Here is a 23,410-nt window from a genome sequence, read left to right on the forward strand (position 1 = left end):
CTGGCCCCCCCAGCACCTTCCCTTTCCCCCCACCCTGTCCTGCCCCTTCCTCCCACACACCACCTTCCATCTGCTGGGGTGGATGTCAGTGTCTATGCATGCGTGTGTCTGCATATCTGTGCCTGTGTGTGGGGGGCTGGGGGCGGGATTGAGGGGCATCAGCAGCACTGGGAGGGATGTAGGGGGCTTTTAATCACAGATTTTGGGTTTTTAAAATCAGAGAAAACCAGGATCCCTGCTGATAAGAGGTTTGCACAGATAGCTTTAATCTGTACTTTTTTAAAGAACATTGAAGGAACAAGTACCTTTCAGATAGCCTACTGTTTTTTTCTTGTTCCTCTACTGGTAAACTAAACTTTTCTAGCACACAGTCATCTGAGTTATTTCAAGGACTAATTTAAGAAAGCTATGCATTATATATCTATCTATTGATAGGTTTAAATGAGAAAGTTTAAGCTTCTTTGAGGGGGGAAATCATAGCAACCTATGAAAGTGTTATAACCAGGGATCCTGGTTTTCTCTGATAAAAAAGATAACCAATTCTCTGAGAAAAAAATAAAATTGCAAATTCTCTGCTGAAAACCCCAAAATACATTATTAAATGTAACACTGCCCCCCAGCCCTGCTGGTGCCCCTCACTCGCCCCCAATGCCTCCCCCAGCCCTGCTGGTGCCCCTCACTGCCCCCACAACAGCCCCCCTACCCTACTTGTGCCTCTTTCCCCACCACCCACAGCCCCTGCCCCCCAGCCCTGCTGGAGCTCAACCAGCCTGCAGAGCACTTCGCAAAAGCAGGGAATCCACAGATTTTCCTCCTAAAAAAGGAGAAATCTGTATTTTCTCTGATAAAAAGGGGAAATCCTTGTTTTTCCCCATTTTTCCATGGGAAATGGAAAACCTGGATCCCTGGTTATAACTAGGGGTGCACAGAGATTTTCGGGGCCAATACTGATAACCGATTTTTAAGGAGGAATACTGGCTGATAATGATCCAATTTCCGACATGCAGCCTGGCAGCTTGAAGAACAGTGTCCAGCTGGTAATTCTGTTGTCGTGCACAGGGAGAGGGAAGAGAAGGGGTGTGGTGGGGAGCAGATCAAGGCCCCTGTGGTGAGGGAGGGAGTAGGGCTGATGCTGGGGCAGGTGCTGCCCAGCCAGGGCAGGGCACGGGACAGAGTCAGAGCTCATCCAGGGGGCACAGGACGGAGGTGGACCCAGGAAGGCATGGGGGCCATGTGACCCCAGATTGGTGTGCAGGGCAGACTGCTACTGCAGGCTAGAGCCAGGGGCGGCACTGGGCTCTTCCCAGCGGGGGCTGGGCCAGGCTGTTCTCAGGACGGGTGACAGCAGCACTGGGAGGGGAGCTACAACCACCCCAAAATTCACCATAGCCCCTCCCCTCCCAGTCCTCCCTCCCAGCACCGTCACCTGTTCCACCCCAAGCACAGCCTGGCCCAGCTCACACCAGGAAAAGCCCAGCGCAGCCCTGGCCCCAGCCCACAGTGGCAGCCTGCCCCACCCCACACACAGATACAGGGGCACACAACCCCCATGCCCTCCAGGGTGTACGCAGCAGTAGGAGCCACCACGCCCTCCCCGTGCCTCCTATATAAGCTATGGCTCTGTCCCGTGCTCTGCCCCGACGGGGCAGCACCTGCCCCAGCCCCACGCCCTCCCTCACTGTGGGGGCCTTGATCTGCCCTCCCCACACCCCTTTCCTCCCACCTCCCCTTCCACCATAACAGACTTACCAGCCAGATGCAGCTATCCAAGCTGCCAGGCTGCACTCATCACCTACATGCCGCGCTGAGGTTGCACACACATGTGGAGCATTTAAATCAGCCACGTTATTGGCCACATCAGGCCAAAAAAGCCAATTTGATAATCGGGCCAATGCATCAGTGCACCTCTAGTTATAACCTACTGATACACTGTGGAAATGGAAAGCAGTGAAATAAAACACTGTTGGAATCATCGTTTGAAGAAGCACAAAACACACAAATAGCACTGATTCATACAAGTCAAAGCATGAGGAAGAGAATTCAAATTTAGAAAAATTTTAGTAATTCTGACAAATGAGTGAAGCTCACTAGTTCTGTGCTTTGCACCTGTCTTCTGATCACTGACATATATAGTATAGAACGACTCACCTGACTCAATATCTTCTATAGGAGAGTTAGAATTCTGTAAGTAAATGAAATATTAGTCAATAACCTGAACAAGAGCCACCAAACCTCTTCACCTGTAGGTTTCCCAATTAATTTTATCTATCTAAGTTTGGCCTAAATATTAAATTAAAAAACCAACAACCCCTCCCCCCAAAAAATTAAGAGCATTAGAAAAGTTGAAAAATTTTAAAAAGGGAAAAAAGAAAACTAATTTTCAAACAAAACATTTATTGTAGTTCGTAAAATTTAAGCATCGCAGCACTAAGACACTGAAATGAAAATGAAACTAACATAACTGATTTTCGTTGCCCAAGACAGGTTAACACATTCATTGGATTTAAATTTCAAAGTATTTACTGATTCTAAATCAGAGGCATGTTTACAACTTCAGTGGATTATATTTCTTTAAGGTATCACTTTGCAAGATTTGTACACATTTGAAAGTTTAAGCTGAACTTAACTTGCTATTCTTATACATGTGATGTATAACTAACCAAACAGTCACTTGAACATTAAAAGTTCTTCCCCCACCTCAGCTGCTGTACATAGGTCATTTGTCTCAAGTACAAAAAACAGTATCCAACTGTACCCCTCCTTAATCACGGCCTTACAGATAAGTAAATCCAAAAAGAATACAGAATGAAAATATATAATTATATTATCCAAGAAAGATTACTTGGCTACCCATGATCTTGGAGTTTAATCTGCATTCATATCAAAGCTAAGCACAGGGTGAGGCAGGAATCTGACACATGCCCACGTTATAGTTATTTTAACCAAATTAGTTTTTACTTTATTGTAAAACTACACAAAATTGTTCTTTCAGAGTCAATTGACACAGAATACATGTGAAGTCATACCTTAATTGACAGCTCTCCAGAAACTGAATGCGAGGAGGGTGGCTGAAATTAAACACATCACCATAGTTTATACTGAAAAAAGTGAACTGCATTTTGGAGTTAAAAAAAACAAACCAACCAAAAACAAAAAAAACCCAAACAAACCAAAAAAACACACACAACTTCCCCAAAAACCCACCGCCACATACCTTTGCTCTAACATATGCTTTTCTTATTTTTAATCCTAGTTTCTGAGCAAGTTCTTGAGTTAGCTTTATCACACTTTCATCCTGAAATAAATATAATTATATATTTAAAACACACACACACAAAAAGATGTATAGACTAGCCTAAGGAAAAACAAATACAGCTGTTTGGCACCAGAAAATCATGGAAATTATGATAATATTCTTCCCTCTGTTTTTAATTCAAAACAAGAAGTAAACATATGCCAAGAACCAAGTTCAAAAGACATCTCATCTTAGCCAAGGTCAGTTCATAGATAAAATATAACAGTTTTCCAGTTAGAAAATGTATATGTTTTATAAAATTTAACAAAATATTTTTTTTAGTTATGTAAACTGAATGCTGCGTTTCTATTACCATTTCAACTCTTAAAAGATCATTGCTGAATAGTTAATCTGAACTTAACAATTTTTTAATCTTTGGTGATAATTTATCATGCATCTGGAAGAATTCAACTAAGAAAAAGAAAAATCTGTTCTTATTTCAATCAGCCCTAGTTATTGCAGATTGAAGATACCAGCCATTATTTAGAATATTTTCTAACAGTCTGAAGCTCAGTTTTCATAATATGGCATGCTGATTTGTAATAGTAATGACAGATTGACTTTAAACTTTATGCCAAGACGTTCAAACACAGGTGCCTGAAGTTAGGCTTCTAATCCAAAATTTAGACATCCAAGTACACTGGTGTAATTTCAGAAGAGTTAAAGCATCTCTAGGCTTATAAATTAACAGGTAATTGTGTGGGTGCAGCACTTCCAAATTTCTGGTCATGTGGCTTGAATTTCTGTTCATGTGATCCATACTTTGATTTTAATTCTGAATTGTTTGTCCAAGATAAAAATTGTATATTGCTATGAAAAAAAAAAAAAAGAATCAGATGGTAAAAGGAGTAACCATTCAATACAAACAGAGGAAGAGAGAAGTCATTCATTAAAACTACTGGAATTAGGTGGAGGTGGGAATACTGAGTGTGACAGGGAGCAATCTCCCAGGCCTCGTCTCAGTACCAGCCTGTTTGCCTGTCTAGGGCAGTCTGCCTAAACTTGTCTGCCACACCTTTGATGTAAAGTAAAATGGTTGTAATAAGGCAGGAGGGTTGCCCGTTTAAGACCCCAATACCTAGGGGTTCGCACACAACTCCAACCTTCCCTTCCCAAATGTCATCCTTGAGTTGCTCGATGATCCGGCTCAAGGCCAGGCCAAGCTCAGCCCCTTGCTAGGCCTCATACATTCATCCTCTCTCTGCCCCAACAGGCCTCACCCATACCACCCACTCTCACTGGGCCTCTCTCACACTGCCCCACACGGGCCCACATTCAGCCTGCCCTGTTCCCTTGAGCAGCTCCTGTAGGCCTACATGCACTCCTTGGCTGGCCTTGGCACAACCTCTCGGGCCTCTGCCATGACCCCTTATATTGACCAGTCGAGGGATCAGAGAGTTAGCCTAGCACCTGCTGCCCTCTGTGGACAACAAGGATCCCCCTACAGGCCTCACCCTAGAGCCAGCATCCCAATCTGGGATGCCCTAATGTCCCAGCAACGTGGCATGAGGCCTAGTTCTCCTGGGCTCCCCCGAGTCCAGACTTCACCCTTGCCAGATCTAACCTGAGGCCTGCCTGGTCCCTTTGTAGGCCTGCAAGCTGTGAGCCTCATTGCCAGGCTGAGCCCTGCTCTAATAAGGCCCCAACCTGCTTCCTGGGGCTCAGGACCCCACTGGGCCCTCTAGGAACCTCCTGCCATCCCCATAGTTCCTCCCTTATGGCCAACATGTTGTGAGCAGCAGCTCAGCTGGGTGTTGTTGCTCCTTTGGCTGCTTGAGGCATACTGCTGCCCCAACCCTGGGAGCCCAGATCTAAAATGGCTGCCTCATCGGAGCTAGCCTGCACCTGCCGGCTGCCTGCTCTCAGCCCTTAAGGTGACAGAGTTTTCCCCTTAAAACAGCTACCAGGGGCAGGGTGTCTCTATGCTGCTCACCCTGCAGGCTCAACCATCACCTGCAACAGCCCACTCAGTGGCAAGCACCCCAATGGTGCTCTACCACGCCAAGGATGAAGACAGAAAGGGTTAACTTGACTTAAGCAGAGCACAAAATCCATCAGGGAGAAGACTCAACAGGAACTAAATTGTTATTACATTCCTGGGGAAAAGAATGCTCAAAAAGCAGCTACTTTTTATCCCCATGGCAAAAGTAAACCACCCAGATTTTAATAAGCTTACTTGATTATAAGACACTTAAAATATTTTAAGGAAAAGACATTTGAAAAATTATTTGAAAAAGGAGGAACTAGAGATTTTTCAAGTGAGACTGGTAAGTCTGAAGGATAGGGAAACATGCAATCTTCTCTCAGATATGAATCCTACAAGATCTAGAGCCCTCTTAATTCCTGGTGACATTAATGGAAAATTAAAAAGAGGTGCTCCTCACATTTTAGAAAAGAGATAGCGCCACAGTGGAGGTCTCCACTTTATACATTTAACTTTTTTACTACTTACTACTAAAGAAAAAAGAAGTGGTAAGCTAGACCATTATTTGCATCTTTATTAATTCTATTTCCATTTCCATTTTGAGTATTACTTTTTCATGTTAAAAAAAAAAAAAAAAAATCACTGCAGAGTAAATCCTATACTACATGTGAACCACATGTTTTCATTATTTTTCACAATGTATTAAACAACTACTCAGTAAAATGCTGTACTTTACATTCTAAATCCCATAAATTTTTTTAAATTAAATTACGTGTTACTACTGGGGGCCCTTTTCCCTTGGGGTTGTCAATACCACCTGACTAGCTGTACAGAAATTCTAACAGTAGCTCATTTATTGGTTCTAGAATAAGATCCTTAAAAAACTGAACTTTTAGCAAAAAAAAAACTGTTTTCTCTCCTGAAAATATTAAGGCATCTTCAGATTGCTGCTACGTGGGAACAGGGAGAGAGGGAGAAGGGGCTGGTATTTTTGCTAACAACAGATCTCCAAGCTTAAAAAGCCATACAATGCATAACAAAACAAGAATATTTTACTATGTAAAACAAAACAATGTTTTTGAAAGGTCTCATTTCCAATTTACTTACCTGTGGTACAGCTAGGGAGCATTTTGCTACAGCATCATAAGCTTTCTTATACCTTCCTAATTCATTTAAGGCTTTGGCTTTCCGATAGAGAGCTCTGAAGTTATTGTCATTCAACCTTAAAGCTATCTCACAATCTTCTAAAACTTTTTCATATAATCCCTATGAGCAAAGTGGAAAAAAAAGTAAGGGCTTATTCAGTAAACACATCCCTTTGACACTGCAACAAGATTCAAGTAGTCTACAGTTAAACCAAAGTAACAAAAAAATGCACACTGCAATTGCCAGCTTAGCTTTAACCCCAAACTAGCTTGAAGTGCAGTGTAATCAGATTGTACCTATAAAGACTTTTGCTGAAGTTTTTCAAATAAGCATCATCCCAATGGCCTTAGAGACAGAAAGTGAAAGTGGTGATGCCATCATTCACATTTCTCAGAGAACCACATCTAAGACACTGAGAGGTGGAAATCACCACTCATACAAACTGGATGAATAAACCAGCTGCTCTGTTAACCTTGGAGCTCAATATGACCACTTTATGTTAGTAAAATTCTAGAATGATTCCCTGAAAATATCTGGTGGCTTATTCATTTAAAGATATACGATTAAGCATCTTTGGTAAGCATCAAATCATAATATTCAAGATTTCCAAACAATTAACAGGAGTGCGTTCTCCACTAAGTAATTTTCTGTGGCATATTTTAATGTACTCTCTCAGAAAAACAGGAAAACTTAAAAAGCTTACCATATTTGAAAAACATGCTATTCGATTCACATGCAGTTTCTCTAATATTTCACTGGGGATGTGAATATCTTCAGAATTTGCATAATCTGCTACATTTATAGCTTCTGTATAGTGGCTCAGTGATCCTCCCCAATCTCTCTCTCGGTATACATCATTCCCTTCATTAAAGAGATTTCTAACAAGTTCTCGTATAAATAACTGGAACAGAGAAATACACATCAATAGAAGTAATTCTTGCAGAGATTTGATGTGTTTAACAGCGTAAGAATTTTCTACCAGGAAGTTATCGGAAAAAAAACTTACATAAAAGGGTTTGGTTTCTGAACATAAAAAATATAAAGAAAGGAAGAGGTAGCAAACAAAGATAATATAAACAAACTTCTGGTATACCCAATACTAGAGGTGCACCAATACAATCAGTCCAATATCAGATCGGTACTGATGTAACTAAAATTGGCTGCATCAGAAATTGGCCCAATGGGGCCAACAAATGCCTGTGCATGCGCCCAACCACAGCGCAGCATGCAAGCAGGGAGGAGCAGAGCTCAGCAGCACGGAGAGCTGCCTCAGCTGGTAAATCCATTGTGGATGAAGAGAAGGAGGGAGGGAAGAGGCATGGGGGGAATATCAACCCCCTCACCCCCACCCCTGCGATGAGAGAAGGGGCAGGAGCAGGCGCTGTCCAGCCAAACCAGGGTGCAGGATAGAGGTGTGGCTCAGCTGGGGGAGGGGAGGGAGCATATGCTTCCAGGTTTGTGCAGGGCAAGTGGGCGGGCTACAGCTGCAGGCTGGAGCCAGGCTCTTCTCGCTAGGGGCTGGGCTTAGAACAAGGGCTACAGAGGAGGCTGCAGCCACCCCAAATTTCACCATAGCCCCACTCCCAGCACCACCACGCACCTAGCACAGCCCTGGCTGAAACCCCACCTTCCCCCACGTGGGGCACATAATGGAGGCACAGCTTGGGGGGGGGGGGGAAGCTCCCTCCCAGTGCCACCACTGCTGCATGCCCACCATAGCCCCAGCAGCACGGCTACAGCAAAATGTGGAGTGGCTGCAGCCCCCTCCATAGACCCTGCTCTGAGCCTAGCCCCCAGCAAGAAGAGCTCTTCTTCAGCCTGCAGCTGCAACCTGCCTGCTCACCCTGCACACATTTGGGGACCCAAACCACGCCCCCTCCACCCTCCTGGAGTGCAAGTAGCAGCAGGAGCCACGCACCTCCCACACCCGATGAGCCGCACCTCTGCCTCACATCCCATGCCCTGCCCCAGGTAGGCAGCACCTGCCCCTGCCCCCTCACTGCAGTGGGGGGGGTTTGATCTGTCCCCACCACACCCATATTCCCTTTCCCTTCCCCCCCCCTCAACCACAACAGATATACCAGCTGAAGGCAGCTCTCCATGCTATATCGGAAACTAGATCAGTATCAGCCCCAAAAATCTCTATCGGTGCACTCCTACCTAATAACCTAGAATTTAGGCATAATTGTATAAATGCAACCTCTGATAACCAGTTATTTTATAAACACAAGAACAGGCAGAAAGCATAGAAATAATCACCTGTTCCAATCATGACTACATCAGAGATTTCACATTGCTGAACAAACAACAGAAGTGTACAACAGCTATTCTCCATGAACAAGATAAACTCTTATTTTGTACTTTAATCTCAAAAGTGATAAGTTATGAATGAGCAAGTATTTGATCAAGCTTCTGCTCTCAAACATAATGAAATTATCTACTGTCTGGACCAAACCATTGAGAAAACAGTTGAATACAAACAAGACCCTGAAACCAGTTGCCATCTAACTACAACCGCAGGTAAGATGCCATATAGTTTTGCACAAAGGAGATATTTCCTCCAGCCTAGGTATCAAAGTGCCAACCTAATTTAGTATCCAAATGTATGGCCTACATTAGATTGAACATCAGTCTATTTGAGTTCTTATGGGCATTTATATACTTACATATGTGCACTAGAGGACTTGGATGTTCATGTTTTATTACTCCAATCTGAAATCTCAGTATTAAAGACAGTACAAATGTCATTCATATCCCAATACATACTTAACTGCTGATTTCATACATGCATAGAAAAGATTTCCATTTATTACAGAATCTTCCCAATATGATGATTATTTCATTACCTCATACTGTTCTTGCGTCCCTGGATAGGGCAAAGTTGACCTGGGAACAAAAGAAATAATTTTAGAAAGACAGAATAGTCCAAAAGATAATCATACAAGGTATCATACTGGGCCCTACAAACTTCAGCCTATAGAAATCTCATGCATTCCTCAAGTCCCATCTATTACAGGGTGGCCAAATTTAACCCTTCTAGCCACAAACTAAAAAATTTGACATAGCTGAGAGACACAAGATGTGCATCTCAGAAAATTTACATGCCCTAGAATCAATGATCTATGCGGAGTGGAAAGAAAAGTGATAATATAAATTTGGCTTTTCAGGAACCACATTTAAACTGGACAGGGATCTCACAGTTCATGGGCTTCTATCTGGCCACCCATGGCATCTACTGCATGTGCTGAATGAAAGAGATATAGCTGGCAGGGGGGTAGAGGAAGGGAGACAATCCCAAACTTCTAAATGGAAGGCTTCAGCAACCATAATGTTCTTTTAACATAGGCTAGGTACAGACATTACACAGACACTAATATAAATGATCCAAAACCAGTCTAAATCTGTAAGAGAACAGAAGTTCAGCACACAGAGGCTGGTTTAAAACTGATGAGGAACCCATTCTAAGATAGACCTGGATGGATATAGTATCAGACTTAATCAGTTTAAACTAAATCAGTCCATCAAACTTCTGTACTAGATCCCCTCTCACAGGCTCCCAGCATCCCATGTTGCTTTGCAGGTCCCTGCTAACCTCCCCTCACAGGGCACAGCGCTAGTCTGCTCCAGCTGAGCGCCAAGCCAGCCCCATCCCGGGGCTGTCACACAAGCAGCCAGATGCCTGCCATGGCCAGAAGGCAGGAGGAGCTCCGGAACACCTCCCAGCATGGCCTCTACCCAGCACCATGCCCCTCCCACCAAGCTGTGCTTGCTTGGGTCTGGGGGGAGCTGGGGCCAGTCCCATGTGGCAGGAGCCTGCATGCCCCACCCCAATGCCACTGCCCAGCTCAGCTGACAGCTGCATGCATCACTCAGCCCCAGCCCCTGCCTGCCCCTGTCAGCCAAGCCAGGCAGTGGAGCAGGGCGGAACACACGGGGGAAGGCAGGGGGTGGGGAAGGGAACAGAGGCCCTGCCACATGTGCCTGGCCCCAGGCCCCCCCCAGACCCAAGCAAGCACAGCTGGGGGAGAGGGGCTGCACACAGCTAGGGAGAGAGGCTGTGCTGCAAGGCATGCAAGAGCACCCCCCACCTTCTGGCCTTGACAGGCATCTGTGCCCCACCCCCTTTGTCCCCAAAGGGCAAACATGTGTTCTGTTCATTCACAATCTGATCTATACAGCTTAGAAGAACACATGCAGATTTGATCGATTCTGCCCCAAGCTTTTTGAACGTCTGTACCTAGCCATAGTCATTTCTCCTTCCTGCTCGCTCACATGTGCAAGGTTTTGGAGCCCCCTGTCACTCTCCTCCACATCTATAATTGTATCGCATAGAATCCCACCCACTGACCAGTTGAGTTCGTACACCAGCAAAGAGCAGAGAATCATTTCACCTGAACTCAGGGTAGCGCTGGCTACCTGAAGCAGAGATTTGTGCTATCACCAAACAGTGGCAACCCAAAGAATACTTCAGAATATAGTAAAGATCACTTATTGCTGCACCGAGAGCATGGGGCAGCCTGGAAGCAGAAAAAGTCCTCTCTGCCAAAAACGGGAAAGAGAAAGCACAGAGGAGCCCAATGGATTTGCTTCAGGTAGCAAGCCTACAGTGCTGAGACACCCTATTCCTCTCAATGATGTCTAGACCAGACTGCTGTTTTCCACAGCAGCTCTTCTAATCTGCACATTGCCAGAAGGATAGGTGAAAAAAACAGGGCTTGTATCTTCTTTCTAAGGCTCCTCTTCCATTCCAATTCCAGGCAGGAGTAAGCAAATATCCTACCAAGGTAAAGCTGAGGATGCAGGGTCTTCTCCCTTCTCCCACAAGTGTATTATTAAAAGGTTTATACGAGCTCTCCAGCTATATGAACAGGAAATTAACTCTGCATTTAGGAACAGAAGATTACTCTGCATCTACTATGCACAGCTGTGGACAAGCACTCCCCAGTGACACACGATCACATAACATTTTAGAGCACAGCCAAACAAAAATGCGTGAAGGTCAGTCATAAGAGCTTACTGTATAAACTGCAGCCCTTTTTTAATGTCCTGTTGTCTGATACTTCTGTCTTCCAGTACATTGGACATGTTATCCAGCACATCCACTTAGTAGATGTATAACTTCTGAAATAGAAGAACAGACATACAGCTGTTAATATGGTCCACTTCCTATGATATTTTTCTCCGGACTAGAAGGATAAAACCTACACCAATTCTATACTTAATTCTGATACTGCACTGCAGCATAAGGGGGAAGCCATTTTTCAGACAATACAGTAAAATGAGGTTCTAACAGCAACTGGGGACAGGAGGAGAGGGGGTGAATGACAGAAGCAAGCTCTGTCCAAATCTCCCCACCCCCAGCCAATGCACAATTGTGTGCAACAATTTTTATACAGAAACTCCAAACCAATTTCCGATTTTATTCCTTTCAACCAACTGACATGGATGGTCCTCCACACACATCACTTTTAGGTTTGTTGGTGCCACTATGAAAAAAAACACTCTATGGAACAGCTGCATGTGCCATAATGCCTAAAAGAAAGAAGAACTGTATATACTACAACAGGTTCCTATTGCCAACAATTCTCCCAGTAAAAGAGGAACAAGAGAAGGAAAATTCATATTCAGTCAGTCAGGAAGTAATGCAAGTAAGTAAACGGATTCTCCTTATTTGTTTATTAAACAAGTTGCGCAACAAACCTGTATGTGAACCGAAGGTAATTTGTACTAGTTTGTTATAGTACTTAAAGGCACATAATACATAGTTTGCAATATTTCACTCTGCAGTGACACAAGAGAGCTGCCTTTAATTTTAAAAAACACCAAGACCTAAGTTACTTAAAGCAGATTTATGAAATGTAATTAAAATATGCCACTGACGAACTGTATTTATTTACCTATTATACAACTATTTCAAAAGCTGCCTACCATACCAATGGCAACTGCTTCATGTTCCTATGAATAAGTTTGTTATATCTTTTCAGGAGACCAAAGTATAACTTAAAAGCAATGACATATGCCATTGTATATTTTATTTTGCTGTAGTTCGTACTGAGCACATAGCAATAGATTTTGATCTGCTTATAATAATGAACTTGAGTAACATTTTTAAAGAGCACATCAGTCATTTTGGAGCCCAAGATTAACTGATTTTCAAAAAGACTTAAAAATTTTTTTTTAGAGTTTTACTCAATATCTGCTAAACATATTACAAACTATACTCTTAATACTCAGGTGCTTATCCCACTGAAAGTATCTACCTGCTTTTTGAATGGTTCAAAAAAAACCTTAAGCAGAACCACACTGCATTACATACAGGATTCCTGCTCACTGATCTAAACACAAAAAAAGTTTTCCTGTCTACAATCCAGTCTTACAGATGAGCTATATTTAGTTTCATTGGCATAAAATCTACACGTCACTTCATATGACAACATTCAAAATAATTCAAATCTCTCATCCAACAACTTCAATATAACTATATCAACATCTGGAGGGCTGTTCTGGGGAGATTTTAAGAACTACGGAAATGGATTTGTATTCCTAAACCAAATTCTGTTCAAACTGGCCAAAAAGAGAAAAGGGGAAATCAACCCAAACCAACATATGGTACTTTAATAAAGTTTGCAATGAATGCAACAGAGTGAAACAAAAGAGGTCATTTGAGGTGTTAGGAGCTTTTAACTTTTACCATGCACAAACTAGAGAGCAGTCAATTTGTCGCACTGATGGTTTTCATCAAATTTACTAGTTTGAAATTTTCAATCCATAAAAATCAGTCAAATTACTGATTTTCCAAACAAGCCAACAGGTAATTCTAAAATAGAAAAGTGACATGTAGAAACATTTCATAAGGCCCCCTGACGTATGTGGAATAAAATGCGGTAATGCTTTTTTCCCCCCAATTCGCGTTTGTATGTGCTGTGGGGTTATTGCAGGTTATTCCCTAACCAACTGGTCAGGAGGTGCATGCTCTTGGCAGCTGTCTGCTGCTCCTCTGTCAGTAATGTGTCTTACAAAGGCTATTCAATGACTGCCATGCCTGATCTGATCTGGGTCAAAACCCAGCAGAATCAGGACCTTGTCAAATGTAACACCTATTTACAGCCTAAAGGTCTTTTATCCAAGGATCTGAAACAGCTTTACAACTACCTGGAAACTCTTATATCATCTCTGTAAGGTATTTAAGAATAAATCCCATTTTCCATGTCTAAGATGAGACTGAAAGCAACTGAACAGGTTGCTCCAAAATAAAATAAAAAACCCCACTCCCAAAGCACAGAGCAGGTCAATGAAAGGACTTCACTGAAGTTTCCTCTCGACTAAAATTTTACAGTGACCCCAAGAGAATAAAACAGAAAGATGGCTAGTTATACCCAATATTAAGAATACACACCCTGACATAAATTCCTCAAAGTTTATGTATTTGGCCATACGTGTGACATGCTGAACCTTTTCCTGGATACACTGTAGGCCACAAAAGCCTTTACAACATTTTCTCCATTGTTTTATAATTCAGTTCTTTGCTCACACCTTAGTTCTGTTTTTATTCAGTTTTAGGAACATATCAAAAGACCGATTTTATTCAACATAGAATTTATATTAGATGGCTGAGACTTCATAAATTATCTAGTAAAGGACAGCATGGAAATTTATTCAGTATTGTATTGGTTAAACTTCAGACTAAAGCATAGCCAGTAAATGAAAAAATCTACCACGCAAGACTAAGACAGTAGCCACTCTTTACACGCCAGCACCCACCACCCTAAAAAACAATGGGAACATATCCAAAATACTACTTCATATAAATTAACATGAAGCTGGCCACTTATACTACAGCCCTATTTTGTCCTCAACCTACATACAAACTTTTCATACATCAGGACTAACACAAAGACCAATTTTACCTCACTTTTAAGGCAAATGCCTATAGGGAGATGAAAAGAAATAAAGTGACAAGAGTATTAGTATCATTAGCAGGGATGGGAAAAAGTGGTAAATCCAAGACTCTCTCTTTTTTAGGAGAAAACCCTAGATTTTCTCTTTTTTTGGAAAAAAAGATAGGAAGAGGTGGGTTTCCCCTTTCAGAATTCCAGCCTGCAAGGGGGTGGAGGGAACAGGATGCATGCACATGGTAGCCAGGCAGCTTGGAGAGCAGTTCCTGCAGCTCCCCACAGGTAAGTTGGGGGTAGGAGGGGATTGAAGCCCCCATAGTGATGGAGGGAGTTGAACAGGGCTGGGGCTGCTGTCCAGCTGGGATTGTGTGTAGGACTTGGGGCCTGGGGCCATGTATGGCCACAGGGCCTGGGCAGGAAGGCTTGGCCAGAGGATAACTGGGGGGCTGACTCCCCACCACTGCATGCACTCCTGGGGGGGGGGGCATGTGCCCCCCAGATTTGTGCACAGGGCAGGGGCAGATACAGGCTGGTGGCTGTGGGCTTGGGGCTCCCCACCCTGTGCCCATCCCCCCCGGGGCCTCTTCAGCCAAGCAGGCTGGGGCTTCCAGAGGTAGCAACAAACCTCCCCACCCTGCTCTGCCTTGCTGCACCGGGCAGCCCACATCCACCTCCCCCCCACTCCACCACGGGCTCCATTCCAGCCACACCGCCCAGAGGGGAGGGGAAGCCAGGTTCCACACACTGTTCCACCACAACAGCCAGGGATCAGGTGCTGCTGGAGGGGCAGAAGGCCATGGACCCAGGTCCCTGGTCCCACAGCCCTGGCAGGTGGGGGCCCCCTCTGGCAGGGCTGGGGGAGGGGGACAGGGGGCTGTGGGTGGGAAGCAAGGGGTACCAGTAGTGCCCAGGGTCTGTGGGTGGGGAGTGAGGGGCAATGGCATGAGCAGGACACCAACATATCAAGGCTGCTCAGCACCACAAACCAGTGAGGGGAATAGCTGCAGCTGGACCCACATCCTGGTGAGCAAAGAGGGCACGGAAAGCTCTTATTTTCTGTGATAAAAGGCACACAAAAAAATTGCCAAAATTTATAGGCATTTAGAATGTATTTTACTGCAGTGACTGAGACACTGGTAGGCTTCCAAATTGCTTTAAAATTGTAAATACCTCAATAAAATATTGGCTTCAACTGATACCTATATATATAGCGGAGTTTCACCTTAGTCAGGGAAAAATGTATATTTTGGGGGTTTTAAATCATAGAACTTGTGAATTTTTTTAAGTAGATCATTTGCAATTTTTAAAACAGATAAAACCAGGATCCCTGATTAGTAACACTATTGCCTGAGATAAATGTATTGCATTCTCCAGCACAAGACAAATCCTATATGGAAATCTTAGTGGCATCTAGATCTTCTCCTTCCCCTACAAAACAAACAAGGTGAAAAACCCCAAACCTGCTGAAACTGCTGTCTTGGACACTAGCCAGGGCTGGTGATGACTTTAGAGAGTCATCTGAAGTGGCTACTTTGTTTCCTCCCTATTCCATTGCCCGTTTCACTTGCCTCTTGTCCAAAAAGGCTATTTGGGGCAAAGATCCTCCTTCCTTTAACACTTTTAGATAGTCCCAAGTCTGTACAATGAGACCGCAAACTTTGTACTGAGACCTGCCAATATCACCAGAATGTAACAAATAAAACCTTGATGCTCATTCTACCACCAAACTTCAATGTATGCTCAGGTGACACCTGCAAGGACTGGCTTGAAATTTCTTATCTGCTATGACCACCATGAAATTCATCCAAGTTACCTCTCAAGACACGTAGAAATTTCAATGACAAGCAGAAGTTATGCCTCCCTTCCCAACAGATTTGGAGCCAGTCACAGGAATAGAAGACTTGAAAAGCAATGAAAAGGTTTGTATCACTACTTTTACAATAGTATCTGTCAACTATTTTATTCCAATACTGCAGATTCTCTTTCCCTCTGACACTCGACAAGAAAGTCTATTCATGTATGATCTGATGCACTCAATCTACGTAAGGATCTAGTAAACATATAGGAATATGCCAAATATTCCACTTTAATCATAAGAAGGGATTTGGGTTTTCTGTTTGTTGCGGAAAAACGTGAATTTTCTCCTTGAGAAAAAACATGGGAAACCTTAGGTTTCCCCTTGCAGGCTGGCAAAGTTCCAGTGAGAAGGGGCTAGGATCCAAGCTCTGCTCCACCCACAGCAGCTACTGGGTCCCATAGCCTTGGAAGCTGGGAGGCCCTGTCCAGCAGGGGTGAGGTGGGACAGAGGGCAGCAGGTTGGGAGTGAGAGGGCAGTAGGGCTAGGAGGGTGGGGGCTGTGGGCTGATCTGAGCATATCAGGACCGCTCAGTGCCACAAAATAGCGGGGGAGACATCTGCAGCCATGTCCTGGTGAGCAAAGGGGGCAGAAGGAAGCTCTGATGTTCCATGATAAAATAAACAAAGCGAATCTAAAAAATAAAAATGAAGTCAATTCTAGGCTGACAATCACATGGAATACAAAAAAATCAGTTCTGATCAAGAATACATACAACTCTTAACATTTCAGGCATTATTATAACAAGAAAAATGACTGAGTTGAACAATATTGAATAGCTATGTCCTTACATAACTAATGCTCAAACTTATTACAATCAACACTACATACTTCTAATATAAATGTGTTTCATCCAAAAACCACAGAACTCTTAAAAGGAAAAAAAAATATTATTCCCATTTGTAAAAAAGGGAACTGAAATAAAAAATAGAAAAAAAAAAAAAAAATCACATCGGTGAAGTCATTTGCCCAAGGTCACAAAATACATTAACATACAATGTCTCCTCAAAGCAAGAGACCTTGTATTAGCCACAAACATTAATAATATGGAAATGTTAGTCATCCGACTTACAAAACATTGAGTAATAAGTGCATTTGAGCAGATCTAACCAGTTTGAAAAATAAGTAACATACGTGACTAGAGACCTGTGAGTGTCTTCAGTATTATATAGTTAAAAAACAAAAAAAAACAAAAAAAAACTTCTCTTTTGTAAACCAGACAAATGAAACTTTGTCAGAATCCAGCTGATGATCTCATGAAACTGAATAGTTTTGTTGTTAACATTCCTTCAGTTTCTGACAGTTTAAGAATAGTAAAACAAAGGCCTAAGCAACATGGTGCTAGATAATGTACTTACTAAAATAGCTTCAGATCATAACGAAAGATGAAAAAAATACTATTTTCAAATTTATTTTAGGAAAGCAGTTTTGTAGTTGCTTACTTTCAAACCAATTTCATTATAGTTCAGCTTCAACGCTGAAAGCATGGAAACTGGTAACAGGTTACAGGCTTCACCTAGATTATTATAACATTAAAAACATCATAATCAGTATCAAAATTATTTCTGTGAAAGAAGCACAATCATAAAACTCTTTAACAGTTATCTTCCAGGCCTGACATTTTCCTTCCTTACTACATGCCAAAAGAAAGGTTTTGTTTTTATTAATTTTTTCCAACCAGCCATTTGACCTGTACACAGTAGCTCCCACATAGGTTGAGAGGAAGGGAAAAATCTTTTTAAATCTTTCCCTATATAAATCTATTTTACTGTCTCCACCAACACATACGGCTTCAAGTAATGAAAACATAATTCTGAAAGCCAGCACAGACACTGACCTTAGCATATTATTTGCCTCTTCTGTGGCTGAAGGGCCAGAGTTGTGAGCTTGTAACCAATAGGCTAGCAGTTCAAGTCTGGGTATGGGCAGGTGATCTTAAGTCTCAATTTATATTTGGGGCCCCCCCCACTACAGAAAGGAGGTGGACAAATCAGAGAGTTCAGCGGAGAGCAACAAAAATGGCTAGTGGGCTGGGGGAACTTCACAGATTCAAAGAAGTTTAGGGGCTCGAAGCGACCTTGTGAGATCATTAGGTCCAGCCCCGTGCTCTGGGCAAGAAAGACTGCTCGGGTAAAATAACCTCAGCAATGTGTGCATACAATCTCCTTTTGAAGATCTCCAGGGTAGGCACCTGCACCACCCCTGCTAGGAGTCTATTCCAGAGTCTGGTCGTACAAACCATAAAGTAGTTTATCCTCAGAAGACTGTTATAAGGAAAATCTGAGGGAACTGGGCTTATTTAGTAGAGCAGTGTTTCTCAGCCTGTGGGTCGCAAGAATATATGACAGGGTCGTGGACAAACTGTAAAAATGGATCAACAAACTTTAAAAATGGATTCTCTTTTAAAAGGAGAAAAATGTGGGAAACCGTGGCTTTAAGGAGCTGCTGGGATCCCCTAGGCCCCCCACACACTACCCCTTCTCCACAAACCCACCCCCTACCCCACACACTGTGGGGCTGGGGCATGGGGGCAACAGGTCGGGAGTGAGGGGCACTGCGTCAGGACTGGCCATCAATGTTTATAAACGGGTCCTGGGACAAAAAAGGTTGAGAACCACTGGTCTAGAGAAGAGAAGACTGAGGGAGGATTTAATAGGAGCCTTCAATTACCTGAAGGCGAGGGGTTCAAAAGAGGATGGAGCTAGACTGTTCTCAGTGGTGGCAGATGACAGAACAAGGAGTAACCATCTCAAGTTGCAGCAAAGGAGGTTTAGGTTAGATATTAGAAATAATTTTCTCCCTAGGAGGGTAGTAATACACTGCAACAGGTTACCCAGAGAGGTGGTGGAAGCTCCATCCTTTCACCCAGCTAGACAAAGCTTTAGCTGGGATGATCTAGTTGGGGGTGGTCCTGCTTTGAGCAGGACTTTGGACTACGTAACCTCCTGAGGTTCCTTCCAACCCTAATTTTCTATGATTCTATGTAACATCTCCTGCTAAATTGAAGAGAAAGCAGTCTTAAGTCTTCAGAGTTAGGAGAGAGCTTGTTCCTATTGCCTTTGCACAGTACATTTTGACCTTACTTCTAAGACTCTGCAAGTCTCCCATAATACTCATGATCTCAGCCCCAGGTTCTGAGACTCTACAAAAGGACTTATCCCTCTATTTCTTAAGTTCTACAATAAGAATATTGTACTGCCATTTAGTTTCAACGTGGATGCAGAAACACTTTGGTATGTACACTATATTACTGTTACATGCACAGGCTGCAAACTTAGTTGCATTGTAATTGAATTATCTGGAAAGGTTTAGTCCATTTTTGTTCTCCACTGACACCAATGGCCACAGGTACTACAAACTGGGAAGTGGCTATGAAGGCCACATACTCTCTACCTTAGATCGGGGTGGCCAACCTGTGGTACACATGCGACAAGCAGGACAGGCAGCCTTTTTTGTATGGCATGCAGCAGGTCAGAGAGGAGACAGGCAACACAGTGGCAGATGGGGCAGGAACCAGAGACCAGAGCAACTGATTATGCAGGCAAAGGGGATCAGAGGGGCACTCAGAGATGGTCCACAGACAATTTTTGGCACGTCTGACAAAATGGTTGGCTCCCACTGCCTTAAACTACTCAAGGACTCAGGCTGGAATAGAGTCACAATCTACCTACCTCCTCCTCTACGCTAGAGCTGTGGGAAGCCACAAGCTGCACCAGACATGGAGATTTATCCTCTTGATATTCACTACTATGCCCAGGATTAATGCCAGGTCAGTTCACCGTGTTACGAGTCGTCAGGCAGACATATTCTAACCTGTGACAATTACAATTTAAATCTCCCAAATCAGACCTCCTGCTAGGGCAGTAAAAACTCCAGACACAACTTTACTAGTTTTGCCATATAGGGAAAAGCCCTCCACAGGTCCCAAAGCTAATGACTAGCCCAAGTCCACAACATCAAAGCCTATCCAAAAATTAAATTAAGCATGGAACTGAAACAGTAAACCCCAAATGCCTTCGTGCCTAGGCAGCAGACTATAGCAACCTCTGTTCTACTTCAGTTTCAGTCACAGGGCCCTATTGCCACTCTGCCCTCCAATGGGAGGGAGAACAGGCTCTGATGCCCAATGCCACAATATCCTTTCTTGACTAGCAGCACCAAAAATGGAAAAGAACGAACCAACACCATACCCCCACTCCAAAATAAAAAGCAGCAGAAAGGGAAAGGAAGCATGACCCACAGCCAACTTTCCAAAGCATGCTGCCTTGCTGCCCCAACACCTGACGGCTTTAGGTATCCTGACACTCCAAGTGCAATTGTACTGAAGTTTGTTGTAGAAGCTTTACCAGTTGAGTTTAGCTTTTTCATCTCACATGTAAACTTACTCAGTAGTCAAGATTAAGACCCTTAGGAAACAGCAATCTTAACACTCAGGGGTAAGTCCTTGTAGTTTGGATTATTTCCCTGCTCCTTCCTATACCTTTCCTTTCTCAGCAGCCCTTTAAATGTATGTTCAAAACATGCCGTATCAATATTGAGATAACAGTCAGGCATTCAGAGGGCCAGAAATGCCAAAAGTAGAATTGTAAGTGAATGGAGCTTTCATGTTTTGCAATAGTTATTGCAAACTAAGACCTTAAAGCCTTGTTAATTCTATTTGTATTTAATTTCAAATAAAGCAGTCTCTACAGAGCGGGCTTCTGCCCTTTTCCCAAAACAGGACACTTTAAAAAATGTCGTTCATAGAGATGCTTTAAAATCATTGTGCTACAATAGCAGCAAGTAAAAAAAAAAACAAAAATGAAACAAAAATCCTCTAATTTTGCAAACTCCAAGACTTTTCCTGAGCTGCAACTCTCCAGCGCAAACGTTCAAAACTTACAAATAACTACCATTTTTTAAAATATTTTTCTACAAATGACACATCCAAAAACAGTGTTATATTCATCAAGGATTCATCACTGGACTATCAGATTAAAATAGCATTTCAAATTTTTATCATGCAAAGGAAAAAAAAACAAACAAACAAACAGAATGAATAAGCTTGTGTTGATAACTTTAGGACCAGCCTAGAAAATAGCTCAGACATTGCTTCTCACAGCAATAGCCAAACATGTACAACTCTGAACCAGTGATAATAACGTAAGTGCACATTTCTGTTAGTTTACATTGCAGCGAGGGAACTTTTGGCTGGAGGCAAGGAAGAACGCCCCCAGCATGAGGGGGGCAAGCGCTGGAGCAGGCTGCTGCAATCTCCAGGCAGGGTATTTCTAAGAGCAGGTTACACAGACCCAGATGGGGAAAAACTGCCTTCAGCAGGGGGCTGAAGACCTCCTGAAACCCCATCCAGCCTTGCTGCGGAGGAAACCTGGCGGCAAAAGCAGCCAGGAGAAAGCAGGGCAGACTGCGGCTGGACGCAACGGACTTCCCCAAGTTCTCCCCCAACTGCACCCTGTCACCACCGGCCTAGCGGCCTCCCTGCTGCTCCCCTGGGCTTAGGACAGAGGGCAGCTACAGGCCGTCACCTCTGTCCCCAGAAGCCCGTGCTCGCGGCCGGGCGGGCGCCCCCAGGGCTCATTTTCTTTCAGCGAGGAAAGCAGCTTCACATAACGGCGCCGAAGCGAGCAGCTTTGGGCACGGCCCCGAGCGCCGGCACCGGGCCGCCTCCCTCGGGGCGAGGACCCGCCCGAGCCGGCGCCGCGCACGAGGCCCAGGGCAACGCGCCCAGCCGGACAGCGCGACCCCGGCCCGGCCCGGCTCCACCTCCGCGGCCTCCGCCCGCCCGCGGCTCGAGAGAGCAGCGCGGACAACCCAAGGGGACGACGCGCGAGGCGGGACAGGGACCGAGGCCGAGGCCCGCAAGAGCCCCCCCGCGCAGACCCCCGCCCCGGGTACGGACACCGGAGAGGCGCCCCCCGCGGCAAGACGGGCCCGGCCCTAAGCCGGACCCCGCGGGACGAACAGACGAACACACAAAGCCGCAGGGACGCGCCCGGCCCGACCCAGCCCCCGCGATACCTGCCCGTTAAAGCCGGCGGCCGAGCGGGAGGGCGGAGGCTCGGAGCCGTGGGCGCGACAGCGGCGGCGTCTCCGCTGCTCCCGCAGCAGCAGCAGCGACGCCGCCGTGGCGCAGCCGCGCGCCCCCTGCCGCCGGGAGGCCGACCCGCTCCGCCGCGCGGCCACGCCCAGTTGGCTGGAGCGGCCCTTTTTTCCTTCTGCTTCCCATTGGTTCCCCACCAATTTCCTAAATATAAGCGACACTTTACCTCGGCTGGGCTAGCACGTTCTCTTGCTTCCGATTGGCTGCTTATCACCCCCTCCAGTGCCCCGCCCCTTCAGTCCCGAACGATTGGCTGAGGCAGGCCGTCTCCGAACTCCCCTCCCCCGCATTGGCCCCACAGCTGCCATCCCGCAGACACGCCGCTCGTAATTGGCGCCTGCTGGGCACTCTAGGGCCTCCAATTGGCTCCCCATGGCCGTGCCGGATCCGGGCCGAAGTACGAGGAAGTGGCAGCGGCCAGGCTGGACTGGATCCTATCCGTGAGTGCCGCTCGCTCTGGTGAAGCAGTACGCATGCACGGAGAGAGAGCGCAACCCCTGCTCCCCCAGCTGTCATCACATTGGTGCGGGCCCTCCCCCCGCTGGGTGTCCGCCGGGCGCGGGCCTGCCACAGGTCCCGAGCGCGGTGCTGGCGGCCACTGTTCCCTGCGTGGGTGACATCCCAGTGCTGGGATTGTCACATGGCATCAGGGCTCCGGCGAGTCATGGGGCATTTTGCCTCATGAGATCACACCTTCCGGGCAGCTTTTGTACCTGACGTCATTCATCCCTCTGTGGCTGGTGTCATGGTGACATCATGGTAACAGCACCAGGCAGTCCCCTTCTACTGCTGTCCCATTTGCAGTGGTGCCTGGGTATTCAGCACAGGTGCTGCCCTGGGCACAAGCAGCAGGCCCCTGCCTTCTGCTTTTCACACCCTTGTCCCCGGAGCGCACGCGTCATCTTGCACCGCGCACTTCTCTGCCTACCTGTGGAAGTGGAGGACAGTGGTGCTCCCCTTCCTGAAAACAAAGGGCAGCCCATCCCTCCCGCTCCCCTCATCGCTGACTAGAATGCAGGGACAGATTTTCCCATATATCTTTTTACTTCATCCTATTTTAACCACCTAAAACCTGAAAATACAAAACTTACTTTTCAGAGTACAGAGTGCTGCCAAACTGACAGTCAGCCTTACAAGGCAGTCTCACATCCCTGTAACACCACATAATTAACAACCGCTGAAGGCAGAACACTTG

General features: G+C 45.0%; 1 protein-coding gene across 4 annotated transcripts in view; it reads right to left on the reverse strand.

Annotated features, from left to right (window-relative positions):
- The window catches only part of ZC3H7A (zinc finger CCCH-type containing 7A), a 48,203-nt gene extending 25,976 nt beyond the window's left edge, over positions 1 to 22,227 (reverse strand). For 2 of the 4 annotated variants that reach the window (XM_019540127.1, XM_019540125.1), the window contains exons 1-8: positions 22,134 to 22,226; positions 11,383 to 11,486; positions 9,212 to 9,251; positions 7,069 to 7,266; positions 6,327 to 6,485; positions 3,215 to 3,295; positions 3,027 to 3,068; positions 2,149 to 2,182 (exon numbers count right to left, since the gene is read on the reverse strand). In XM_019540127.1, coding sequence (XP_019395672.1) covers positions 2,149 to 2,182; positions 3,027 to 3,068; positions 3,215 to 3,295; positions 6,327 to 6,485; positions 7,069 to 7,266; positions 9,212 to 9,251; positions 11,383 to 11,450 — 622 coding nt within the window. In that variant the 5' untranslated portion in view covers positions 11,451 to 11,486; positions 22,134 to 22,226. Of the gene's footprint in view, positions 1 to 2,148; positions 2,183 to 3,026; positions 3,069 to 3,214; positions 3,296 to 6,326; positions 6,486 to 7,068; positions 7,267 to 9,211; positions 9,252 to 11,382; positions 11,487 to 22,133 lie in introns of all 4 variants that reach the window. The other 2 variants (XM_019540126.1, XM_019540128.1) reach the window with 2 other exon arrangements.
- Between the last annotated feature and the right edge of the window lie 1,183 nt (positions 22,228 to 23,410).

Source organism: Crocodylus porosus, unplaced genomic scaffold, assembly GCF_001723895.1.
Source record: "Crocodylus porosus isolate Cpor-Errol unplaced genomic scaffold, CroPor_comp1, whole genome shotgun sequence".
NCBI lineage: Eukaryota > Metazoa > Chordata > Crocodylia > Crocodylidae > Crocodylus > Crocodylus porosus.